The sequence below is a fragment of the Heterodontus francisci genome, chromosome 9 (genome assembly GCF_036365525.1).
Source record: "Heterodontus francisci isolate sHetFra1 chromosome 9, sHetFra1.hap1, whole genome shotgun sequence".
In the NCBI taxonomy this organism is placed as follows: domain Eukaryota; kingdom Metazoa; phylum Chordata; class Chondrichthyes; order Heterodontiformes; family Heterodontidae; genus Heterodontus; species Heterodontus francisci.
The window spans coordinates 10031722-10052869 of record NC_090379.1 but is presented as its reverse complement, the minus strand read 5'-3'; the positions used below and the strand labels follow the sequence as shown (position 1 = coordinate 10052869).

General features: G+C 45.5%; 1 protein-coding gene across 7 annotated transcripts in view; it reads right to left on the bottom strand.

Moving 5' to 3' along the window:
• dicer1 (dicer 1, ribonuclease type III) overlaps window positions 1–21148 on the bottom strand; it is a 214083-nt gene that overhangs the window by 17149 nt on the left and 175786 nt on the right. For all 7 annotated transcript variants that reach the window (XM_068038526.1, XM_068038531.1, XM_068038532.1 and 4 more), the window contains 4 exons: window positions 11447–12347; window positions 9949–10217; window positions 1821–1983; window positions 1655–1730 (listed from right to left, as the gene is read on the bottom strand). In XM_068038526.1, coding sequence (XP_067894627.1) covers window positions 1655–1730; window positions 1821–1983; window positions 9949–10217; window positions 11447–12347 — 1409 coding nt within the window. The remainder of the gene's footprint in view (window positions 1–1654; window positions 1731–1820; window positions 1984–9948; window positions 10218–11446; window positions 12348–21148) is intronic.

Here is a 21148-nt window from a genome sequence, read left to right as displayed (position 1 = left end):
GGCTTAAAATTGGATAAATCCACAGGCCCAGATGAGATGTATCCCAGGCTGCTAGGAGGCAAGGGAGGAGATTGCAGGGGCTCTGACACACATTTTCAAATCATCTCTGGCCACAGGAGAAATGCCAGAGGACTGAAGGACAGTGAGTGTAGTCATTACTCAAGAAGGGTGGTAGGGATCAACCAGGTAATTACAGGCCAGTGAGTCTAACATCAGTGGTAGGGAAACTATTGGAAAAAATTCTGAGGGACAGGATTAATCTCCACTTGGAGAGGCAGGGATTAATCAAGGAGAGTCAACATGGCTTTGTCAGGGGGAGATCATGTCGAACCAATTTGATTGAATTTTTTGAGGTGGTGAGTGGATGAGAGTAAAGCAGTTGATGTGGTCTACATGGACTTCAGTATGGCTTTTGATAAGGTCCCAGATGGGAGATTGGTCAAGAAGGAAAGAGCCCATGGGATCCAGGGCAATTTGTCAAATTGGATCCAAAATTGGCTTAGTGACAGGAGGCAGAGGGTGATGGTCGAGGGTTGTTTTTGTGATTGGAAGCCTGTGACCAGTGGTGTACCGCAGGGATCGGTGCCGGCACCCTTGCTGTTTGTAGTGTACATTACTGATTTAGATGTGAATATAGGAGGTATGATCAGTAAGTTCACAGATGACACAAAAATTGGTGGTGTCGTAAATAGTGAGGAGGAAAGCCTTAGATTACAGGACGATATAGATGGACTGGTAAGATGGGCAGAGCAGTGGCAAATGGAATTTAATCCTGAAAAGTGTGAGGACTTGGGAGGACTAACAAGGCAAGGGAATATAGAATGGATGGTAGGACCCTAGGAAGTACCTTGGTGCACTTGTCCATCGACCACTGAAGGCAGCAGCACAGGTAGATAAGGTTGTTAGGAAGGCATATGGGATACTTGCCTTTATTAGCTGAGGCATAGATTATAAGAGCAGGGAGGTTATGATGGAGCTGTATAAAACGCTGGTTAGGCCACAGCTGGAATTCTGTGTACAGTTCTGGTTGCCACACTATGGGAAGGATGTGATTGCACTGGAGAGGGTGCTGAAGAGATTCACCAGGATGTTGCCTGGGTTGTAGCATTTCAGTTATGAAGAGAGACACTGGATAGGCTAGTTATTTTCCTTAGAGCAGAGAAGGCTAAGGGGGAACCTGATTGAGGTATACAAAATTATGAGGGGCATAGATAGGGTAGATAGGAAGAAACTTTTTCCCTTAGCAGGGGTGTCAATAACCAGGGGGCACAGATTTAAGGTAAGGGGCAGGATGTTTAGAGGGGATTTGAAGAAAAATGTTTTCACCCAGAGGGTGGTTGGAATCTGGAACACACTGCCTGAAAGGGTGGTAGAGGCAAGAACCCTCACAACATTTAAGAAGTATTTATATGAGTACTTAAACCGCCATAGCATACAAGACTACGGGCCAAGTGCTGAAAAATGGGATTAGAATAGATAGGCTTGATGGCCGGCACGGACACGGTGGGCCGAAGAGCCGGCTTCTGTGCTGTATAACCTCTGACTGACCCTCGCGTTCAGATGCTGGTGCCCCTTATGAATAGTTCCAGATGTTTGTTTTCCTTGCAGATTCTTCTTTCTATCACTGCTCATGGAGATTTCTCTAACTGCTTACCTGAACTTGGCAGTTTCCGGCTCCATCTCCAACAACTCACGAACAGGGGAGCGTGGTACGTTTGCTGAAAATTTCTCTGTAACATGAAGCATGATTTGAGGCATTAGTAACTTATTCGAGACAGCAAGGGCAATGGCAAGAGGATGACAACAAGAAAGGGGACTACCTATCAGAGGTCTCATCATGGGGTAATACACTTGCCAAACTGTTTCCAAGGACATCCTGCTGTCCATATAGATGGCACCAGCAAGAGACTCAAAGATATCCCCCATAGCCTTTGGAACCTCAATATCTTCTTCCTTTTCTTCATCCTCTTCAGATCTTCTTAGCTTTAAAAATAAATAAAAAGGCATTAGATTAAATATTCCAGAAGGTCTTTTGTTAATTCATGCACAGGAAGGGGAAAAGGAACTGCAACAGAGTGGCAGGCACAGCGAGTGACTACTGATGAGTTTTGAATTTATCAGAATAGTAAATTATACAGTTTGCAAAGTTTTCTTCACCTGGGATTCCCCCACAAATGCATAGACACATACTATACCCACTCTCCTCAAACCCACCCACAGTAAAAGAAAAATACTATTACCCCTCTAAGGGGAAGGGGGGGGGGGGTGGGTATATGGTACAAAGCAGCTCAATGGCCATCGATATGTCGGAAACCCACTGACACAAAGGGATCGGGACAGGGCTGTTAGCTTTGGGTTTTCTATCAACTTTTCTTACTACCACCTCTTCTCTCCAGTGATGCATTACCAAAGATGTTACAGGTAACAGAGAACAAGAAAACATACAGCTAACTTAACATCTTAAAGTGTTGAAGTGGTTCATAATAGATAAAATACAGTGGTAGCTTTCAGAAGATGACACTGGTATTTTGCATCCCCTCCAACTGGATTTTTTTTTGGGGGGGGCGCGGAAAGAGGACATTGCAGTCTGACACACCAACTTCCTTGACTCTGTTGTCCCAGCTCACTTGAGCTAACCTTTTCTTGGCTCCAGTCTTACTGATACAATCGAAGCCAGAGCATTGCCACAAAGGCTTTCTCACCCTGCTCTAGACTTCGCTGAAGATCTACACTGGCACCTGCCTCTTCCACAGCTGCATGCTGTTCATCAACATGAATACCAACAACGTTGTGCCAACCGTAGCTCAACGGTAGCACTCTCGCCTCTGAATCAGAAGGCTGTGGGTTCAAGTTCCACTCCAGGGCTTGAGCACGAAAATCAAGGCAGACACTCCAGTGTAATCCTAAGGGAGTTCTGCACTGTTGGAAATGCCGTCTTTCAGATAAGATAGGCCCCGTTTGCCCTTTCAGGTTAATGGAAAAGGTCCCATGGTACTTTTTCAAAAAAATTTGTTCTCGGGATGTAGGTGTTTCTGGCTAGGCCAGTCCTTATTGCCCATCTCTAATTGCCCTTGAGAAGATGGTGCTGAGCTGCCTTCTTGAACTGTTGTAGTCCTTAGGGTGTAGGTAAACCAGCAGTTAGTACTGTTTTGAAGGCAGTTCCGTGATTTTGACCCGGCAACAGTGAAGGAACGGCGATATAGTCCCAAGTCAGGATGGTGGGTGGCTTAGAGGGGATCTTGCAGGTGGTGGTGTTCCCATGCACCTGCTACCCTTGTCCTTCTAGGTGGTAGAGGTCGCAGGCTTGGAAGGTGCTGTTGAAGGAGCCTTGTTGAGTTGCTGCAGTGCATCTTGTAGTTGGTACACACTGCTGCCACTGTCAGTAGTGAAGGGAATGAACAGTGAAGGCGATGGGTGGGGTGCCAATCAAGTTGTCCTGGATGGTGTTGAGCTGCTTGAGTGCTGTTGGAGCTGCAACCATCCAAGCAAGTGGAGAGTATTCCATCACACTCCTGACTTGTGCCTTGTAGATGGTGGACAGGCATTGGGGAGACAGGAGGTCAGTTACTTGCCGCAGAATTCCTAGCCTCTGACCTGCTCTTGTAGCCACAGTAATTATGTGGCTGGCCCAGTTCAGTTTCTGGTCAATGGTAACCCCCAGGATGTTGACAGTGGGGGATTCAGTGGTAATGCCATTGAACACCAAGGGGAGATGATTAGATTCTCTCTTGTTTGAGATGCTCACTGCCTGGCACTAGTGTGTCGCGAATGTTACTTCCCACTCATCAGCGCAAACCTCAATGTTGCCCAGGTCTTGCAGCGTCTGGACGGTGTCTGCTTCAGTATCTGAGGAGTCGCGAATGGTGCTGAACATTGCGCAATCATCAGCGAACATCTCCACTTCTGAGCTTATGATGGAGGGAAGGTCATCGATGGAACAGTTGAAGATGGTTGGACCCAAGACACTACCCTAAGGAACTCTTGGACTGATGTCCTGGGACTGGGATGATTGACCTCCAACAGCCACAACCATGTTCTGAAGAATAGCAGGGGAGTTACCCTCGGTATCCTGGCCAATTTTTATCCCTTAATCAATGCCACAAAAACAGATTATCTGGTCATTATCATGGTGCTATTTATAGGATCTTGCTGTGTGCAAATTGGCTGCCACGCTTCTGACATTACAACAGTGACTACACTTCAGAAGTACTTCATTGGCGGTAAAGCATTTTGGAATGTCTGGTCATGAAAGGTGCTATATAAATGCAAGTCTTTCTTTTTTTCATCATTCAAAGACAGGCAATCAATGATTTCAAAAAGAAACTGGATGGACACGTAAAGGAGAACTGGTAGGGCATGGGGATAGAGCCATGAATGGGACTGAATGGACTGCTCTACGGAGAGCCGGCATAGACCTGATGCGCCCAATGGCCTCCATTTGTTCTGTAAATGACTCTGACATGGGGTCAACTTCCCCTAAGGTACTTTTCTGATCCCATATCGTCTCCATCTCAAAGACTCTTACCTCTTATAAATAACACTGTCCACCTCCAGCACTACCTCAAGCCACCAGGGGACTGTTTTGATACACTCCTAAGCGGTCTATCCTCCATAAACTCCAGTTCAGTCAAATCTCTGTTGCCTGCATCCTATTCCACTTGCTCTTCGTCCCATGTTTGCTGACCTAAACTGGCTCCTGGATGGCCAATGCCTCAAATTTAAATTCCTTATATGCTGCCCCTTGGTGACCTCATCTGCAAGCACAGCGTTAATTTTCACACGTATGCTGACAACACCCAGCTCTACCTTACCAGCACCACTCTCGACTCCTCCACTGTTGCTAAATTATCAGACTGCTAATCAAACATCCAGTACCGGATAAGCAGAAATTTCCTCCAATTAAATACTGGGAAGACTGAAGCCATCGTTTTTGGTCCCCACTCCAAACTCCATTGCTCTCCCTGGCAACAGTCTGAGTTTAAACCAGTCTAATCACAACATTTGACCTCGAGATGAGTTTCTGTCTTATTTCCATGTCTGTAACATCGCCCCTGTCTCAGCTCATCTGCTGCTGAAACTCTCATTCATGCATTCCTTCCCTTTAGACCTGACTATTCCCAAGGTACTCCTGGCTGATCTCCCACATTCTACCCTCTGTAAAGGGGGTCGGTTAGCTCAGTTGACTAGACAGCTACAGTATGAACAAAGAACAGTACAGCACAGGAACAGGCCATTCGGCCCTCCAAGCCTGCGCCGATCTTGATGCCTGCCGAAACTAAAACCTTCTGCACTTCCGGGGCCCACATCCCTCCATTCCCTTCCTATTCATATATTTGTCAAGATGTCTCTTAAACGTCGCTATCGTATCTGCTTCCACCACCTCCCCTGGCAGCAAGTTCCAGGCACTCACAACCCTCTGTGTAAAAAACTTGCCTCGCACATCCCCTCTAAACTTTGTCCCTCGCACCTTAAACCTATGTCCCCTAGTAACTGACTCTTCCACCATGGGAAAAAGCTTCTGACTATCCACTCTGTCCATGCCGCTCATAACTTTGTAAACCTTTATCAGGTCGCCCCTCCACCTCCGTCGTTCCAGTGAAAACAATCCGAGTTTTTCCAATCTCTCCTCATAGCTAATGCCCTCCAGACCAGGCAACATCCTGGTAAACCTCCTCTGTACCCTCTCCAAAGCCTCCACATCCTTCTGGCAGTGTGGCGACCAGAATTGCACGCAATATTCTAAGTGTGGCCTAACTAAGGTTCTGTACAGCTGCAACATGACTTGCCAATTTTTATACTCGATGCCCCGACCGATGAAGGCAAGCATGCCGTATACCTTCTTGACTACCTTATCCACCTGCGTTGCCACTTTGTGACCTGTGGACCTGTACGCTCAGATCTCTCTGCCTGTCAATACTCCTAAGGGTTCTGCCATTTACTGTATACCTCCCACCTGCATTAGACCTTCCAAAATGCATTACCTCACATTTGTCCGGATTAAACTCCATCTGTCATTTCTCCGCCCAAGTCTCCAACCGATCTATATCCTGCTGTATCCTCTGACAATCCTCATCATTATCCGCAACTCCACCAACCTTTGTGTCGTCCGCAAACTTACTAATCATACCAGCTACATTTTCCTCCAAATCATTTATATATACTACAAACAGCAAAGGTCCCAGCACTGATCCTTGCGGAACACCACTAGTCACATCCCTCCATTCAGAAAAACACCCATCCACTGTTACCCTCTGTCTTCTGTGACTGAGCCAGTTCTGTATTCATCTTGCCAGCTCACCTCTGATCCCGTGTGTGACTTCACCTTTTGCACCAGTCTGCCATGCGGGACCTTGTCAAAGGCTTTACTTAAGTCCATATAGACAACATCCACCGCCCTTCCCTCATCAATCATCTTCGTCACTTCCTCAAAAAACTCAATCAAATTAGTAAGACACGACCTCCCCTTCACAAAACCATGCTGTCTCTCGCTAATAAGTTCATTTGTTTCCAAATGGGAGTAAATCCTGTCCCGAAGAATCCTCTCTAATAATTTCCCTACCACTGACGCAAGGCTCACCGGCCTATAATTTCCTGGATTATCCTTACCACCCTTCTTAAACAAAGGAACAACATTGGCTGTTCTCCAGTCCTCTGGGACCTCAGCTGTTGCCAATGAGGATGCAAAGATTTCTGTCAAGGCCCCAGCAATTTCTTCCCTTGCCTCCCTCAGTATTCTAGGGTAGATCCCATCAGGCCCTGGGGACTTATCTATCTTAATGCTTTGCAAGACACCCAACACCTCCTCCTTTTTGATAATGAGATGACTGAGACTATCGGCACTCCCTTCCCTAGGCTCATCATCCACCAAGTCCTTCTCCTTGGTGAATACTGATGCAAAGTACTCATTTAGCACCTCACCCATTTCCTCTGGCTCCACGCATAGATTTCCATCTCTGTCCTTGAGTGGGCCAACCCTTTCCCTGGTTACCCTCTTGCTCTTTATATATGTGTAAAAAGCCTTGGGATTTTCCTTAATCCTGTTCGCCAATGACTTTTCATGACCCCTTTTAGCCCTCCTAACTCCTTGCTTAAGTTCCTTCCTACTTTCTTTATATTCCTCAAGTGCTTCATCTGTTCCTAGCCTTCCAGCCCTTACAAATGCTTCCTTTTTCTTTTTGACTAGGCTCACAATATCCCGTGTTCTCCAAGCTTCCCGAAACTTGCCAAACTTATCCTTCTTCCTCACAGGAACATGCTGGTCCTGGATTCTAATCAGCTGACGTTTGAAAGACTCCCACATGTCAGATGTTGATTTACCCTCAAACAGTCGCCCCCAATCTAAATTCTTCAGTTCCTGCCTAATATTGTTATAATTAGCCTTCCCCCAATTTAGCAACTTCACCCGAGGACGACTCTTATCCTTATCCACAAGTACCTTAAAACTTATGGAGTTATGGTCACTGCTCCCGAAATGCTCCCCCACTGAAACTTCGACCACCTGGCCGGGCACATTCTCCAATACCAGGTCCAGAATGGCCCCATCCCTAGTTGGACTATCTACATACTGTTTCAAGAAGCCCTCCTGGATGCTCCTTACAAATTCTGCCCCATCCAAGCCCCAAGCACTAAGTGAGTCCCAGCCAATATTGGGGAAGTTAAAATCACCCACCACTACAACCCTGTTACCTTTACATCTTTCCAAAATCTGTCTACATATCTGCTCCTCTACCTCCCACTGGCTGTTGGGAGGCCTGTAGTAAACCCCCAACATCGTGACTGCACCCTTCCTATTCCTGAGGTCCACCCATATTGCCTCGCTGCATGACCTCTGAGGTGTCCTCCCGCAGTACAGCTGTGATATTCTCCTTAACCAGTAATGCAACTCCCCCACCCCTTTTACATCCCCCTCTATCCCGCCTGAAGCTTCTAAAGCCTGGAACATTTAGCTGCCAATCCTGCCCTTCCCTCAACCAAGTCTCTGTAATAGCAACATCATATTTCCAAATACTAATCCAAGCTCTAAGTTCATATGATGCAGAAAGAAGCCAACAGCGCGGGTTCAATCCCCATACCAGCTGCAGTAGTATATGGAGGCCTGCCTCCTTGCCTTGTCCCACGCCTGAGGAGTGGTGACCCTCAAGCTATACCTCACCAACTGTCTCTCTCTAATGGGGAGAACTGCCTATGGCCCTTTGGGACTATGGCTAGAGTATACCCTCCGTAAACTTGAGGTCATCCAAAATTCTGCGTCCTAACTCACACCAGGTCCCGTGCCCCTATCACTCCTGTGCTCGCTGACCTAATTGGAGCCCAGTCAAGCAACGTGTTGACTTTGAAATTCTCATACTTGTTTTCAAATCCCTCCATGGCCTCACTCTGCCTACCTCTGTAATCTCGTCCAGCTCCACAACCCTCCGAGATATCTGTGCTCCTCTACTTCTGGCCTCTTGAGCATGCTTGGGAAAAAAAACCTACAGGATGGCACAATTCTGCGTCACAAAGCACAGTCATAGTAGAGTCCTTAAAGTTTTCAAATAGGGAATTAGATCATTGCTTGATAAATAGGATGTGGGAATCTGGCAGAAAAGTGGGATTAGACTGAGTGGCTCATAGGGAGGAAAACAAAGACATAGTTTTCAAGGTCAGAATTGTTTGTTTCTGTGCAGAAATAGCCTATAATTCTTTACCGCCACAGAGTGAGCGATGCAAATACTAGCATTTTCACCCATTTCTGTGTTTAGAAGTTAGTTTGTGAGCAGACATTGTGTGTAGGACTCTCTCTCTCTCAAAGAACAAAGAACAGTACAGCACAGGAACAGGCCATTCGGCCCTCCAAGCCTGTGCCAATCTTGATGCCTGTCTAAACTAAAACCTTCTGCACTTCCGGGGTCCGTATCCCTCTATTCCCATCCTATTCATGCATTTGTCAAGATGCCTCTTAAACGTCGCTATCGTACCTGCTTCCACCACCTCCCCTGGCGGCAAGTTCCAGGCACTCACCACCCTCTGTGTAAAAGACTTGCCTCGCACATCCCCTCTAAACTTTATCCCTCGCACCTTAAACCCATGTCCTCTAGTAACTGACTCTTCCACCCTGGGAAAAAGCTTCTGACTATCCACTCGGTCCATGCCACTCATAACTTTGTAAACCTCTATCATGTCACCCCTCCACCTCCGTCGTTCCAGTGAAAACAATCCGAGTTTATCCAACCTCTTCTCATAGCTCATACTCTCCAGACCAGGCAACATCCAGGTAAACCTCTTCTGTACCCTCTCCAAAGCCTCCACATCCTTCTGGTAGTGTGGCGACCACTTTTTATTTTCCCAAGTCTTCCAGTTTTACTCTATAACGGGCTGCAAACTATCTTAATTCCAAATTCATTGGCACAGTGCCTCATGCATAATAAATTTGCAGTGGCTGGACTACAATTAGAGTACTGTGTACAATTTTGGGTCTCCGATTATAGAAGGTGCATTAAAGCCATAGGGGGATAAATTGGGTAACACCCAAAATTGGGCTCGGAGATCGCAACACGTGAATAACTCGCATATGTTGACTGAAAGGCGGGACTTCTGCATGCCTCACACCCACATCTCACAGCTTGCATTCAGTGTCAGCTATTCAACCATGACAACTACATCACCCAAACAGATTTCATACACTCACTGATACACTCCTCCCCTTTCTTTCAAGGCATAGTGGCCCACAACCGGAGGTACTAAACTAAAAATCCCTGTATGCCCTAAACCCCACACAAAAGAGATAGTGCTGGCCATTATTAGATTGGCCATTGGTGTGGCCATGGTCAGTGGCGGGGCTAAAACCAAAGATGGAGGTATCCTCCAGCTAATTCTCCTCACATCTCACTTTTCAGACTATCCCTCAAGCAAGACCCTCCTTTGGAATTGCGATCCACAATAAAAGGTTAGCGGGTGATACAGACTAACCTCTGAGTCCATTCCTTGCATCTCATTCTTTTCTAACTGGAACTGAACAAAGTCGTCTATAACGTGGAACAACTCGGGCGAGATGGCTTTGAAGTACTTGTGGTAGTCATACTTCACAGCTAAAGAAGCAAAGATGGTATTATTCACAAGAGCTGAGCGCAGGTCAGTCAGCACTCCAGGAGAATGCTGCCGAGGATCTTCGTAAAGGTGCTTGGTTATGAGGTAGTCCAAAATTGCATCTCCAAGGAATTCCAACCGCTGGTAACAATCTTAAAACAAGAAAGTTTAAAAAAAAATTGGGTGTTTTAAATGCAACAATAATATGCAAGTTTAAAAGATGAATTCATTGCACAAAAGTTTTAATATTTATTTGAAAAAAATCTAATTATCTTCTCTTATAGTGAGGTCTTACTGAAGGAAAAACGACCTGTTACTTTTCCGACCTGTTACCACCACTCCGCTCCCCACCCTCACACACACAATTTCACCCCTCCACCCTCAACGAAAAAGTGGTCCATTACACAATAAGTTCATGCAGCCAAAATCGCTCACATTTTAAGAATATTCACCTCTCCACAATGTCAATGGCCCATGGTAGGATAATAAACTTTCATAACTTACCAATGACTGTTTTGCCATGTGTTAGCCCAGACTCACTATTCTACTATCCTCATTTCTTTCTTCTTCTTCTTTCTTTTGGACCTCCTCATCTCAAATGTCTGTTGATCTTACCTGTGGCCCCTCAGACATTATCCATTAGCATGGGGTCAGTTTTAAATGTGTATGCTGACAACAGTCAGCTCTACTTCCCCAATGCCACCCCTGAATTCTATGTTAGAAGTTTTACTGCCAGACTGGTTAACAGACATTCTGGATGAGCCAGGACATTCTCCCAGCAGGACAACCAAAGCCATTTTATTATTTCTTACCGAAAAATTTATACGCCTATCCCTGACTCTATCGTCCACCTCCCCAACACCCATCCTACCCCAACTATTTGCTTAGACTCAAGTGAAATGGTTTCCCTCGCCCACCAACCCTCGATGAACGTCAATCCCCATACCCTACCAATCACAAAAACCACACTGGCTGCATCTCCCCATTGTCTCACCCTCACTGCTGCTGAAATTATTTTATCATTGCTTTTCTGACCAGCAGTCAATTTCAGCAACACCTTCCACCCAATTCCATCAATTGCAGTGCATCAAAAACTCTAGTCATCTATAATCTCATTTACCAATGACCAATGTACTCCATTGGCTTCCTTAAACTGTCTCCACCCCACTGAATCTATAACTCTCTTCCTGATAACAAACCCCCTCCCCAGGCATCACCTCGCCACCTCAAGCAAATATCTTTCTGTCCTCTGACTGCCCCCAGTGACAAAGGGTCACCGACCAGAAATGTTAACTGTTTGTTTCTGTCTCTCCAGATGCTGCCAGATCTGCAGAGCTCTTCTAGCATTTTCTGTTGCCGACAGTAATTGGCAGGACTTTACCTGTGATTGTATTGTAGTGGTAGGAGGCATGGGTAAATGCCTGTAAAAGGTAGGCCTTGTTCTTGAACCTATAGTTTATTTTCTTCTCAAAGTTTTCATAGCCCGATATTAGGTGTCCCAGGGTCCTGTCCGCATCTGGGTGATCGAACATGCATCTCGGAGGAATCTGAAGGTGTCCATATTCTAGGTCTTTGTAAGAAGGCGGTTTCAAACTGGACGAGGAGAGAGTTTCAATGCCTGCTTTTGGGTTTGGATTAAAGGCACTCTGCTCCTTGGGTGGCCTCTTATTCTCTCCATCCAGCCTTTCTTCTGCTGGGAGGACTTTCAAACCCAATGAGCAGAGGAAAAGCTGGGCAGCTCTTTCACCACAGCTGGTTAGATAGCAGCCCAACAAAGCCTCCACGCAATCAGCAATGCTCTTGTCTGCTATGCACTGCTCGGTGTGCAAGTCGTAAGAGATGGACTGCTTGCCGGTGTCAACGCCACCATTCTCTTCAGATGGGTTCCAGAATCCCACAACAAAATCATCCTCATCTGTAGCCTTACTAGGGTCTAGGTAGCACATGGCATCCCATGAGCTGTAGTCAAACTCATCACCATCGGAGAAGGAATGACCATTTCCCGACGCAGATTTTTTGGGAGGCTTCCACTCATAATTTGTATCATTCGGTGGGAAAGCAGGCAGAGGGATCTTCTTTCCAAATGCCCCAGACCCCATAAGCATATTGTCAATGAATTTGATGTGCTCCTGATCATACTCAGAAAAGTCATCGTCATATTCTGCTTCCTCCTTCTGCGCCCTCCACATCAGATCTTCACGGAAATCGGGGTCATCATCTTCCTCTTCCTCATCATCGTCATCGAGGTAAGTATCACCATTAGCCACTTGTTCTGTTTCTGTCTAAAAGAAAATGCAAAAGTTAGATGTTGTGTAGAGTCTTTTTCTAGTGCTGGGAACAAAATCCCTATTTAGCGTTGTAAAGAAGTTTTCACCTTGCACCCAAACAGTAAGCTAAACCGAGCAGTACAATTGTAGGCTTTGTATTCCAAAAATGGGTCGTGTCTGGACAGTACGAGGGTAAAGTACCGATGGGCACAGACCCATTACAGATGCTAGGATCACTATCAGGGGAGAGATCACAGAAGGAGTCCATTCAGACTATTGCACCCGCGCCGGCTATTTATAAGAGCTACTCTGCTAGGTTGCACTACTCTGCCTTTTCCCCATAGACCTGCAAATTTTCTCTCTTCAGATGCTTATCCAATTCCCCTTTGAAGGTCATGATTGAATCTGCCTCCACCACACTCTCAGGCAGTGCATTCCAGATCCTAACCATTTGCTGCGTAACAAGGAGCATATTGGCTCAAGCGTCATTTATTCTATATCAGATTGGCACAAGTGTGTTAAGTAAATCTGGTGCCTAAAGTGGTAATAAGGCACTGACTGAGTTGCCCCACATGTATAATGCCATTTATTTGTATGCAAGAAAGAACTCCTACACACTCCTTGGGGTTGGGAGGAACCCATACATTTGATGAGGACAATGGGCTGGATTTTAAGAGCCTGCCGCCAAGCTCAAAAAAAGGCAGCCTGCATGCCAAAGAGCCGCTGCAATCTCGTGGAGGGGGCGGTCTGTCTATCTCTGGCAATGGCGTCAGCTGCCTGTGCGCAATAAATTTGAATTTTTAAAGATACACCCCCCCCCACCCCAAATTTAATAAATAAATTTCTAATGCCCCTTTCCCAACCCCCAATAACAATTACATTAACTATTTTCCCTCCCCGCACCACCCCCCCACGCAAAACACTTACCTTTTAAATGTGACCTTCCCCCCCCCCCCCCACCCCACAAGGCTGCACAAAGTTTAAAGATCATCCCTTCCCACCAGCCTACGCCATTACATTTATTTGACCCCATTCCCCCCTCGCCGCACTGAAAATATTATCTCCTCCCCCCTCCCCACCAGCGTCGCGCTGGCTTTCCCCAGACGGGGAATTGAAGGTGCATGAGAGCCAGTCGCCGTGCCGAAGATTGCGGCAGGCCCGGAAGTTTGAAGGCAAGTTCATTTAAATTTATGCACGTCATTAATTCGTCATTAATTTAAATATTGAAATCCAGGTCCCGTAGCCATGGAGCCTCGCCACCTCCGGGAGGATCGGGTCAGGCCCTCCTGGCGTCGGCCTCTGTGGCAGACCGCTGTCGGCATCATCTTTTGGCCCCCACCCTCCCCAGCGCCAAGGAGCCCGATGTCGAGGGCTTGGGCCTTCATTTCTATGACCCCTTAATGACGCTTCAGACAGGAAGAAAAGAATTGACGGCAAGTCCTTGTTGAAGTTAGGAAGTGAACAAAAGCTTAGAGTCATAGAAAGCTTATGGCACAGAAAGAGGCCACTGGCCCATCATGTCTGCGTCAGCCGAAAAATGAACCTCCCAGCCTAATCTCATCTTCCAGCATCTGGTCCGTAGCCCTGCAGGTTACAGCACTTGAGGTGCATATCCAGACACCTTTTAAATGAGTTGAGGGTTTCTGCATTTACTACCCTTTCAGGCAGTGAGTTCCAGACTCCTACCACCATCTGGGTGAAAACATTTTTCCTCATCTCCCCTCTAATCTTTCTACCAATCACTTTAAATCTATGACCCCTAGTCACTGACCTGTCTGCTAAAGGTAAACAGGTCTTTCACACGCACAATATCTAGGCCCCTCAAAATTTTATACATTTCAATCAAATCTCTCCTCAGCCTCTTCTGTTCCAAGGAGAACAACCCCAGCCTATCCCACCTTTCCTCATAGCTGCAATTTTCCAGTCCTGGCAACATCCTCGTAAATCTCCTCTGAACCCTCTCTAGTGCAATTACGTCCTTTCTGTAATGAGGTGACCAGAGCTGCCCTCAGTACTCAAGTTGTGGCCTAACCAATGAGTTATACAGTTCCAGCATAACCTCCCTGCTCTTGTATTCTATACCTCGGCTAATCAAGGAAAGGATTCCATATACCTTCTTAACCACCTTATTGACCTCCAGGGATCTAAGGACATTCACTCCAAGGTAATATGCCAATATGCCGGATTTTACAGGGCTAGCTCAATTTACATGCTGTGGGCAAACTTGCAGCCCATCTTGGACCAGAACAAGACGCTCACCAAAATGGCAGTGTGAGATTGAGTGCAAGCAACCCTTAATGATTGCTTACAGGGTGAATGGTAAATTTTCATGGAAGCTCTCATTTAAAGATAAGTAGCTGCATTTAAGGATAAACATGTTGGAAGTTACCACAAAGGCTGCTCATATGTTTAATGTGTATTTCAGTTTATGAAAAGACTGTTTGGGTGACACAAATGTAACCCAATGGCCAGCAAAATAAATGAAACAGGAAACCACATGATGGAGCAACACAACATTCCAAAACCAGGGAAAAAATATAGATCGGTAAGCCAAATATCTGTTGTCAGGAAGTTACTAGAGTCAATAATTAGGGAAGGAGTGACTGAACACCTTGAATATTTTCAGCTGATCATAGAAAATTTGCATGGATTTGTAAAGAGTAAGTCATGCCTGAATTTTTTGAAGAGATGACTAATGTAGAGGAAAGAATAATGTCTATAGATGTTCTTTATATAGACTTCAAGAAGGTATTAGATAAGTCCTTTTAAAGAGACTGTTAGCTACAATTTAAGCTCATGGAATTGAAGGCAAATTATTGACCTCGTTAGGAAATTGGCTGAGCGGCAAGAGTCAAAGGGGGCTGAACTTGATAGCCTCCAAAAATGGGCATGGAGATTGTGACGTGATATTAGCCCATGCCCATTGTTTCCGTAAATGTAGGGGGCATGATCAAGAGGTTTGCGGACGACACAAAGATTGGCCATGTGGTAGATAGCGAGCAGGATAGCTGTAGGCTGCAGGAAGAAATTGATGGTCTGGTCAGATGGGCAGAAAAGTGGCAAATGGAATTCAACTTGGAGAAGTGTGAGGTGATGCATTTGGGGAGGTCAAACAAGGCAAAGGAATGCGCGATTAGTGGGAAAATACTGAGAAGTGTAGAGGAAGTGAGGGACAGAGTTAATAAAAACAGCAAGTGCTGGAAATACTCAGCAGGTCAGGCAGCATCTGTGGAGAGAGAAGCAGAGTTAACGTTTCAGGTCAGTGACCCTTCATCAGAACTGGTCTGACCACGTCTGTTTGTGTATTCGACCATCTTAGTAGTTAAACTGGAATGCTTCAACGTCTGGTAATTAAAAGTCCATTGTGGATTAAATTGGAGCAGGGAATAGCCCCTTTGTCCTTTGAAATACTGTTTGTTGATATGCTAATGTCTCTCTCCAGCCAAAGTCTCCAATTGTTTTTTTAAAGCACGTTCTTTCTTTACCAAAAGCAGTTTAAAATCAATGTTCATGTGGCAAAAATAATTTTCCTCATTCTTGGCAGGTGGGGGGCTGGCCGGACACCTCCACAGCCAGGGGAATGAAATATGATTTGAAAAACCCCCCAGCACATTTCAATACAGGGTTTAAGAGAAATAGAAGATACAGAAAGAAAAACCATGCATTTCTCACATTCACTTCCATTCATTCACCAATCTTAAAAGCTTATTAGAATTGTCTTTTCTGGGTACCAGTGCTGCTTTAATTTTCCCTTTTCTTTCCTCAGGACAGTTAGTGGTAGGCGTGTCTATCCTGAACTCTCCAAGTCATGCAAAGACATTTCACATCAGGGGATGGGTGGTTCCCTTTTCCTCTGACTGTGGGGAAGGATTCTTTGTTACTCTCCCTTTTGTTCCCTGGGATACTCCTGCCTGTCGGTATTTGTGCAGACTTGGCTACACTCTCCTGTCGCACTTCAACTGGGTGAGGCATCACCCTCATGGCTTCTCTGCCACTTAGAGGTCTCTCTTTGTTTCTGCAGGTCCACCTTCACTCCTGCCAGATCATTACCTAGGAGGTCAACCCCACCCACAGGTAAGCTAGCAACAATCCCAACAGTCACCGGTCCCGAAACTAGGTTGCACTCCAGGTGCACCTGGTGTACAGGTACAGGCATACACTGCCCTCCAATACCATTCACCACCATTTTGGTGTTCACTGCATTCTCTGGGGGTAAGGTCAGGCCTTTTCCCAGTAAAAGGGATCTAGTCGCCTGTGTCCCTGAGAATCACTATGGGCTTGCTTGCTCCACTTGAGGGGCATGGGGTTACTTTCCCTTCAGACACAAAACCCTGATAACCTTCAGGAATCCTATTAACTTCTCCTAAACTGGCCATAGTAAGCTTCCTGGGTTGCACTTTACTGCAGTTAAAACCATAGCTTGTTCTGTGTTTTCCATCAGGGTCCTGTCTTTACTGAGCGGTTGTGCCCTGAATAACCCTAAAGGTATTCCTTTTAGTTTTCAGCAGTCAGCTTTTAAATGCTCTGCCTTATTACAATGGAAGCACACAGGTCTCGGTGTCTCACTCTTGCCCACAGCACCTTCCTTTTTGGCTGGAGGAGGGCCCCCTGTGTCTCCTGCCTTCCTTTCTCTTCCAGGACTGCCTGGGCGGATCTCACCTTCCCACCCTTTGCTCTTTTCAGATTTGTGGGGGTGATTGGGAAAGGTTCTCCCCTGGGAAACAGGCTTATAAATTGAGAGTCTCACAGCTGAGTATTTTTAAAGCCCTCAGCCATTGGCCAAGAGCCAGCTGCTTACTTCTTTCAAACTCCAGATAAGTTTGATTGGCTTGCTTTTTGAGGGTTCTAAACTTTTGGCAATAGGCTTCATATGCCTCAAAGATAGCATTTTTGGTCAGTTCATAATTTGATGAACTCTCATCTGGCAACAAGGAATAAACCTCATGGGCTTTTCCAATTAGCTTGCTTTGTACTGAGAGAGACCAGGTCTCAGCTGGCCATTTTAGCTGCCTTGCCAGTTTCTCAAAAGACATGAAAAACACTTCCACATCTTCCTCATTGAATTTTGGAATTGACTGAGCAAGTTTTGGCAATCTTGTACCCATACCTCAATTCTGTTCCTCCTTATTGGCCATGCTTTCTCTAGACTTACTCTGTCGCCCCCTAGTTAACTCAAGCCACTTCAGCTCTCTCTCTTCGAATTCTTTCTGGAATATTCTTTCTCTCTCTCTCTTGTTCCTTCTTCTGTCTTTCTCTCACTCTCCTGCCTTTCATTTTCTTCACGTTCCTTTTGGAAGGCTCTCTTTCTCCCTCTCTTCTAATTCAACTTTCCTTTGTTCCAATTGTATCTTTGCTAGCAGTACCCTCTCTGGGTCTGCTTCTAACACTGCTTCTGCTTCTTCAGATTCAAGGGAAAAATGGTTGGCCACTAGCCTTAGAAGTTCAGACTTTGTAGCTTTGCCACGTGCAGTGATCCCACACTGCTCAGCCATTTTTCTCAACTCCTCCAAAGACAGTGCTTTTAACTTATCCCAAGTTACTTCACCCTGGTTTGGAGAGCTACTCGCTTCAGTTGCAGACATATTAGTATTCAATCACACACAATCACAAGAAAACCTATATTAATCTTTGCTCTTTTTGATTGGGAACAATTTGACTTCCTACTTCAAATTTCACCCATTCGTCTGTGGGTAAAATCCCAGATGCTAACACCCAAATTTCTGTTACGACCAGCTGAGAAAGGTATCTAGGGATCTTTTACTGTCTTCACCTGGTCTTATTGTAACAGCGTTTAATTTTAAACACATTGTGTTTTGAGCTCCCCCTTTGGTGAATCATTGTTCACCACTTTCCAATTATAAGGCAAAGAAATTAGTGTAAACAGGCTTTCTTAGGTTTAAAGAAGAAAAGTGAATTTATTAAACCTTAAACTCTAATACAGTTAACGCCTATGGGTATGCAACCGCCCACGCTAGCATGCACACCCGATACACACAGGACAGAAAAAATAAAAATAAAATGGAGAGGTTTGAGGCAGTCTCTAAAGGGGGTTTCTTGTTATTGTTTGTGTTTCCAGCTTGCCGTAGAGTCCTTGATCGTAGACAGCTCTTACTTTTTGTTGGGGCCCAGTATTTTTCTTAAACCTTGCTCACTGTCAGAGACTTTTCTCTCTTGGGGTTCATATGTCTTCAATGGTTTCCAAAGCTGGTGAGAGCGAGATGAGAGCAGACAGGAGAGAGGTGTTCTCAGTCCAGGAGCAAACAGCTTTCTGAGTTTTAACCCTGTGGCCAGTTCAAATTCAAAAAACTCCAACAGTCAGCCAGTCATGTGACTAAATTGGTCTGACTACGTCTGTTTGTGTAGTCAGCCATCTTAGTAGTTTACCAGATGTTGAAGCATTCCAGGTTATCAAAAGTCCATCATGGTTTAACTTGGAGCAGAGAATAGCCCCTTTGTCCTTTGAAATACTGTCTGTTCATATGCTAATACCTTTCTCCAGCCAAAATCTCCAATTGTTTTTTTTAAAGCAAGTTCTTTCTTCACTAACAGTTTAAAATCAATGTTCATGTGGCAAAATTAATTTTCCTCATCCTTGGCAGGTGGGGGGCATGCCAAGAACCATACCAACTTCTACTGCCCTGACAGATAGGCTACCTTTTTGGTCTTTTATGGGCCCTACTCTTTCCTTAGTTACCCTCTTGCTCAATGTATTGAGAAAACATCTTTGGGTTCATCTTGATTTTGCTTGCCAATTTTCTTTCATGCCCTCTTTTAGCTTTCCTAATTTCCTTTTTGATTTCACCCCACCACTTTCTATACTTCTCTCGGCTTTCTGTAGTATTGAGTTCTCAGTATCAGGCAAAAGCTTTCCTTTTCTGCCTTATCTTACCATGTAAGCTCCTTGACATCCAGGGGGCTCTAGATTTGGCTGTCCCACCCTTTTCCTTTGTGGGAACATGTTTACTCTGAACCCTTGAATCTCCCCTTTGAATCCCTCCCACTGCTCAGACACTGATTTACCTTCAAGTAACTGTCTCCAGTCCACTTTTGCTAAATCACTCCTCAGCTGATTAAAATTGGCCTTGCCCGAATTGAGACCTTTAACTCCTGTTCTATCTTTGTCCTTTTCCATAATTATGTTAAAACTGACTGAATTATGGCCACTATTGCCAAACTGCTCTCCCACTGCCACTCTTTCTACCTGCCAAGCTTCCTTTCCTAAACTAAGTCCAAAACTACGTCCTCTCTTGTTGGACTTGCTACATACTGGCCAAAAAAGTTCTCCTGAATGCACTTCAAGAACTATGCTCCCTCAATTCCTTGCACATAACTACCCCAATATTAACTGGGATAGTTTAAGTCCCCTATTATTGCCCTATTGCTTTTGCATTTCTCAGAGATTTGCCTAAATATTTGCTCTTCTAGCTCTCTGACTGTTTGGGGGTCTATAGTACAGTCCCAGAGTAACTGCCCCTTTTTTGTTCCTTAGCTCAATCCATTTGATGATTCTTCCAACACATCATTCCTCCCCAATTTTTCTTTGGTCAAAATTGCCAATCCCCTCCTTTTATATCCCCCTCTTTATCGTGTCTGAAAATCCTGCAACCAGGAACGTTGAGCTGCCATTCCTGTCCTTCCTTCAGCCATGTTTCTGTAATAGCTATATCATACTGCCACTTTTCTATCTGTGTCCTCAGCTCATCTGCTTTATTTGTTTTACTCCTTACATTGAAGTATATACCCTTAAGCACTGCCAAACCTTTTTTCTTGTCTAACCTTTGTTTCCTCTACCTTCCAGACTCATCCACTAATTTTCTGCCTTCCATTTTCATTTCTGATTTTGTCCCAACTGAGTCCACCCTCAGGTCCCCATCCCCCTGCCAAACTAGTTTAAACCCTCCCCAACAGCACTAGCAAAACATCCCGCAAGGAACTCAGTCCCGACTCTGTTCAGATGCAACCCGTCCTGTACAGGTCCCATCTCCCCAGAGCCAGTTCCAATGTTCCAAGAATCTAAAGCCCTCCCTCCTGCACCAACATTCCAGCCCCGCATTCATCTGTCTTATCCTCCTATTCCTATACTCACTTGCATGCTGGTGGGAGTAATCTGGAGATTACTACTTTTGAGGTCCTGCTTGCTAATTTTCTACCTAACTCCCTAAACTCTGACTGCAGGACCACATCCTGCTATCTACCTATGTGGTTGGTTCCGATGTGGTCCACGACTGCTGGCTGTTCACTCTCCTCCCCACCTCAGGATGCTCTGCAGCCACTCAAGTGACATCCTTAATCCTGGCACCAGGGAGGCAACACATCATCCTGGATTCACATCTGTGGTCACAGAAACGCCTGTCTGTTCTCCCGACTATTGAATCACCTGTCACTATGGCTCTTCCAGTCTTCCTTGTACCCCACTGTGCAGCTGAGCCACCCGTGGTGCCATGGCCTTTGTTCTGGCCACACTCCCCAGAAGAATCATCACTCTCATCAGTATTTGGAACCGAAAACCAGTTGGAGAGTGAGATGCACTCTGGTTTCCTGTACTACCTGCTTGTTTCTTTTTGACTGCCTGGTGGTCACGCATTCCCTCCCTGCATACTCTTAAGGTGAAGGGTGATCACATCTATAAACATGCTATCCACGTAGCTCTCATCCTCATGAATGCACTGCAGTGTCGCCAGCTCCTGCTCAAGTTCCAAAACCCAGAGCTCAAGCTGCTGCAATTGACGATACTTCCTGCACAATGGTTATCCAGGATACAGGAAGCGTCCTGGAGCTCCCAATTAGAACAGGAGATGCACTCTAGAGGTTGAAGC